The sequence below is a fragment of the Pygoscelis adeliae genome, unplaced genomic scaffold, assembly GCF_000699105.1.
Source record: "Pygoscelis adeliae isolate BGI_AS28 unplaced genomic scaffold, ASM69910v1 Scaffold465, whole genome shotgun sequence".
Taxonomy (NCBI): Eukaryota; Metazoa; Chordata; class Aves; order Sphenisciformes; family Spheniscidae; genus Pygoscelis; species Pygoscelis adeliae.
Genome location: NW_008824812.1, coordinates 258,304 through 263,566, shown reverse-complemented (window position 1 = coordinate 263,566; position 5,263 = coordinate 258,304). Strand labels below are relative to the sequence as shown.

At 53.1% G+C, this 5,263-nt stretch overlaps 1 protein-coding gene across 2 annotated transcripts; it reads right to left on the bottom strand.

Annotated features, from left to right (window-relative positions):
• Window positions 1-220: 220 nt before the first annotated feature.
• On the bottom strand, window positions 221-4,393 carry ASB12 (ankyrin repeat and SOCS box containing 12). 2 transcript variants are annotated; one of them, XM_009324257.1, is made up of 4 exons: window positions 4,225-4,393; window positions 4,007-4,090; window positions 1,455-2,297; window positions 221-436 (listed from the first exon to the last, which is right to left on the bottom strand). In XM_009324257.1, exons 3-4 carry the CDS (start codon window positions 2,260-2,262, stop codon window positions 303-305), a joined length of 942 nt encoding a protein of 313 aa, XP_009322532.1. In that variant the 5' UTR covers window positions 2,263-2,297; window positions 4,007-4,090; window positions 4,225-4,393; the 3' UTR covers window positions 221-302. The 2 variants fall into 2 exon arrangements, with proteins under 2 accessions (XP_009322532.1, XP_009322531.1); XM_009324256.1 differs by lacking the exon at window positions 4,007-4,090.
• Between the last annotated feature and the right edge of the window lie 870 nt (window positions 4,394-5,263).

Sequence of the window (5,263 nt, the reverse complement as noted above, 5' to 3'; positions counted from 1 at the left end):
AGTATCAATTAAAAGGTGTAAAATCCTTCAGTAAAGAGGGTTTAGAGCCAAACGCAGCTAGATCTGATCCTGCTCTACCATCACCCTCATGCGGAGCTGGAGCTGAGGTCTCCTCTGTTTTTTCCCCCCTTCCCTTGCCATCTCTTGGCACGGGCACCGCTTTCTGGAGACACCTCATAAGCGAAAATTACTTTGCGACCACAAATTCACGGCGGTTTCACACTGGGCAGATGTCAGAGCGGCTTTTAATTCGGGTGCTCGACACGTGTACGGGGCAGGTATCTCTCACGGTGGGCTGCGCGTCACGGCTGATGTCGGAGGTAGTTCGTCAGGACCGTCGGGATATCCAGCTCGCCGAAGCCGTGCAGGCGGCCAGCCTGCTTCAGGAGGCGTCTCATCGCCAGCCTGGACTGAGACATCAAGGACTTGGGATGAGCTGCGTAAAGAGGGGGGGGAAAAAATGAGATGGTCACCCTCAAGACACACGACCCCGCTCCCCTCCAACCCGGGCGTTACCCTAAGCAAAGGGACATCGATGGACCAAAACTAAATGTCTTTGCTAGGGCTGGTTACGCCGCGTATTCAGCCACAAGCTTTGCAGCGTGTGTTTCATGGGAGCTGGGCATACAGAGATGAAATCTTCCACCATCATGCGGCACTAAGTGCGGTTTTCCTGGACATAGGCAGCGCAGGAGAGCCAAAGCTGAGCAGCAGAAAGGAGAGGAATGGCGAAAAGCGGCCTTTAACCCAACAGATTTATATTAAGTGGAAAAACCAGGCGGTGGAAATCCCTGCGTGCTCCAGGCCAGCACCGACCGCAGTGAGGACCCTCGCTGAAAGCAGCTTCTTTAGCAAGCGTCTAGAAATACTCATGAAAAGCAGACGCTGCGGTGAGTCCAAGAGGGAAGATAACCACGTAAATGTACGTGGCGGCTGCGCCGAGTCACACGCCAGACCCAAAACAAAGTAGCCTGCCTCCAGCCACAGCCAGCAGTGGAAATTGGGGATATTTGGTGGATATTTATTAGAAACAAGCCCTCCCGTGACATTCTCCCCCAAATCCCAGCAATTTGTTTTAGGAGTTTCCTGCGGTGGCATGTGTATCCAAGCCATCAGATTTAATCACCGGTGGTGGACCTATTCTCCATAACCTTGTGACGTCCTTCTCTTGCTGTGTTCAGTATTGGAGACTTGGGTTTTTTTGCCTGAACACAGCAATCACTGGGGGAGAGGGAGGAACAAGAGTTCAGAGTAAAATAGCGATAATACTCCAGAATTTAAGCCTAGAGACCCATGCACTCAAGTGATGCTGCAAAGGGAGTCGAAGCTCGTAGGAAAGCCTGGGTAAGGCTAGTGGAAGCAGAGGTAAGGGGAAGGGGAATCTGAGGGAACTTGCACCCAAATGAGCAAGATTAGTGCTTGTTTCCAGCCCTGGGGCCACGCACGCAGATCACCTCTCGCCTGCAGCAGCAGCTCCAGGCCCTCGCTGCGGGGTACCGTGTCATCTGCCGTGATTTTGGGCAAGTACACGTTGGCTCCAAAGTCAATGAGCAGCTCGATGAACTTGCTCCTGCAGCCGTGCCTCAGGCAGGTTTCCAGCAGAGTCTTGGGCTCCTTGATCTGGGCAATCACCCTCTCCTCGGTGCAGTTGTAGTCGGGATCGGCGCCGTAAAGCAGCAGCATCTTAAAGCACTCCAGATGCCCGTACACTGCGGCGAGGTAGAGGGGACCGGAACAAGCCACCGAGTTAGCAGCCCACTCGGGCAGCCTCGCTTGAACGTTGGTTTCCGCGCCGTGGTCCAGGAGCTGCTGCAGGATGTCCACATTCCCATCCCTCGCGGCGATGAGCAGCGGTGAGCAGTTGTTGTAGATGCTGCCGACGGGGCTGGCCCCCGCGTCCAGGAGGACCTTCACGCATTCCCGGTGGCCGTTGCTGACCGCCATGAAGAGCGGGGTTTGAGCCTTCACGTCCAGGCTGTCCACCTCCGCCCCGTGGGCCAAGAGGACCTTCATGCTCCTGACCCGGCCCCACGTGGCGGCCAGGCGCAGTGGGGTGCTGGGTACGCCCCAGCCGCTCCTGCGGTTGATGAACCTCTTGTACCTGTCTTGGGACAAGAGGTTGTCTAGGGTTTGGTAATTGTCCTCGGATACTGCTCGGTTCAGCTCCTCGCTTTCTCCGTTGTCGTCTTCATCTTCTCTGGGCTGGAGCATGGAGAACATTTTAGTGATATCCATCAGGCTCATTTTTTTTTGGTCTCCCATGTACCGCTTTCATCGTAAATGGTAAAGCCAAAGATCTACGGGACAACAAAAACACCACCACAGGGTTAGGACCAGACCCCTGACAACACCACCATCTTTTTATTATTTTTTTTTTTTAATACACAATTTAAGGAAGATTCTCAAAAAAAAAAAAGACAAATAAGATTGGATTGTGATGCTGCTGACATGCTTATCGCCCTGCCACCGTGGGTGAGGAAACGCACACTGGTTAAGGGCTAAGGCAAAGACGGAGACTGTTGCTGTAGCACGTACGTGGGCCACCTCCCCTTAAAATGTTGTGTCAAGAAGGCGCTGAAATAATTGTATCTGGTGTTGGAGTTCAAACGCTGCGTGGGGGAGCTCACAGGCTTTTACTTTATTTTTTAAAAATTATTTAATGCTGTACCGCTAAGGCCCTGAGGTGGTAAAGGGCATGAGATTACTCATGGGATGCTCACACCTTGAGCTCAGGAGGGCTCTGGGTGGCCACAGGCTCTTGCAAGGACTCTGCACCCCACTGGTGGATGAAGCCACCCATTTTCCCAAAACCCTCAGAATTCACCCCATCCAGCTGTTCTCTGTGGGAGCTGCTGAGTGAAGAGCACGTTGGAAAATAGCAGGAATCAACTCTGCTTCGTATTGGCCAAGGCTTCTGCTGGAAGCCTCAGCAGCACCTGCACTTCCAAGTATTTTGGGACCCACAGAAAGCTCGGAGGAGTTTTAACTTAGGAGCCGGCAGCATTGCGAGGTTTTTACTCTCTGCCGCTTTTTAAAGGGATTGGATTTCAAAATAGAAGATGAAGGGGATGTGAAGGTGGCTGGTTTGGTTAAGGACTTTCAGCATCACCCTTCCCAAAACGACGTCAGCGTTTAAGTTCAGCAAACCCTCTCCTCTCTCCTGCCTACTCGAGCCCGAGGAGCGCGGCTGCAAGAAGGACCTGGGATTTTTATAGCGGGGGGTACGGGGTGGTGAGAGGTAGGTGAGGGGATGCTGAGCTGATCACACGGGAGCTGGGACTGAACCCCAACACGTTTGCCAGGCGCTTGGTGCAGGATCTGGCCTCGCCTTGACCGAGCAGCAGCAGGGGAGAGGAATGCGGTGCCCCGGCCGGCACCTGAGCAGCTGGGAAACGCCGCCCACCGGGAAGGGCAGAGGAATTTCTCGCCACGTCGCAGTCCCGTAGCATCTCGGATTTCCTCGGGGAGAGGCGGCAGTGGCAGAGCTCGGTCTCCCCAAGCAGCTCCTCTGATCCTTCCTTGGAGGAGGCAAGGAGCCGCACCAAGCAATTAGCCTCTTTCTGCAAACGAGCCTGACAGAAACGAGGCGGTCGCGGGAGGCTCGTCCCACACCCGCCTGCGGTGGCGAGAGGTGCAAGCTCGGAGGGATCCCCCGCACAAGGCCAACGGTGCAGCTTCGCAACTTGGTTAAGTAGAGCAAGTTGCGAGCGACGGCAAAGCTCTGCTGCGCTTCCACCTGTTACGCTAACCCAGACAATTTCTATAGAAATATGTGACATTATAACATTACTGTTATTCATTAGACAGGCTGATAACGAGCTCTGGAAGCCCCCCAGCTACGTGGCTAATGGGGTGGGGGGTTTATTGCAGATTCGATTCAAAAAGAAGGCCCAGTTATATTCCCATGGGAAATAATCCGGAAGAGTAAAAAACCAGCTGTAACATTTCCTGAACACACAAATAAGCGTCTCCAAAGGGACGCTACTTTGACAGCATTAGGACTCACGTGGGGAGCTCACAGATGTTCCTCAACCAGAAGAGCCCAAACGAGAGTTGTCACCTCTTAAGCTGAAGGAAGCTGTCCATGCATCTGCAGAGCCCCCAAAAAAGAGGTTATGACTGGAGCTAAAGGTGACAGAGAATACACTCATGCTTTTACAACCGGTTACCAAGTTACCTTCAATTGCCCGACGCTGCCTAGGCGTCATTATGCTGCTGTCTTACCTTTGGGAGGTAGGTGATGCTCACAGCCAGGGCGGACGAGGCAGCGGCGGTCCCATGGCGGGTTCTCCCTTGGTTTAAACAAAAAAATAAAAAAGAAGAGAAAGAGAGAGGATCGTGCTGTGTCGGGGATGGACGTCCGCTCTGCGCGACCGGAACGATGCAGGCTGTCAAGCTCACAGCTGAAATGCCACCGCGGGGAGAAGGGCCAGGGCGCTGGGGCTAATTTTAGCCCCTCAGGGGTTTTATCTTACCACTTCCATTCTTGGAAAGTTCCCCCTGGGTAAATATAGAGAGGGGCAACGAGGCCGGGGGAGGCTGGGACAGGTGCTGGAGGCTGCTTGACCCATCCGAGCAGACACAAAGCGTTTGCTTCACCGTTTGCTTGCAGAAATCGCAGGGTACCAGGCAGTTTGAGTCCCCTGCCAGGGCAGCGCGTTCCCTGCCGCAGATCTGGCCTCTATGTTATCTTAGTTGCTGCCGATCACCCAAATGGATTCCCTCTTAACCCCTCTCCCAACCGCCTTTTCCACTTTCACAGCAATACAAATGACCATTCGGCAACATCCAGAATTGTTTATTACAGACAAGAAGGACAGAAGGCACCGAAGACGGTCCAGATTTCTCGCCCGAGCTGCTCCTTCGGCTTCCCGCCCAGCTAAACCTGCCAGAACAAACCACTTCTTTGGCTTCATAAAATTAAGCAGCACACATCAAGGCAGAAAACTTTACAGGGGCAAACAAAACAAGCGGGAAGCAGTGTTTGGGCTGTCTTATCAAAAGCTGTCAGCTGGTAAGTGTAATCGTATTTTATCCAGGTCACTTTAAACCTTTTCCAAACTTTGCGGCAGAGGAATGGTCTGACAGTTTGAGGCAGCGTTATCAGCGGTACTAGATAACGAGCGGGGAACCAAATTGCCCAGCAGAAAAATCTCCGCTGCTGCAAGAAGTAAAATCAGGGGGCTCTGCAAAACATTTATGATGTCCCCGCCATCACCACCACACTCACAGTTTGTAGTCACACTGTGAAAAGCATGGAGAG

Excerpts from the sequence above, each read along its gene's own strand:
- ASB12 (XM_009324257.1), bottom strand. The coding sequence starts at position 2,262 with ATGGGAGACCAAAAAAAAATGAGCCTGATGGATATCACTAAAATGTTC. Across the intron at positions 437-1,454 it reads GCTGCTGCTGCAGGCGAGAG|CTCATCCCAAGTCCTTGATG; the intron begins GTGATCTGCGTG and ends CTCTTTACGCAG.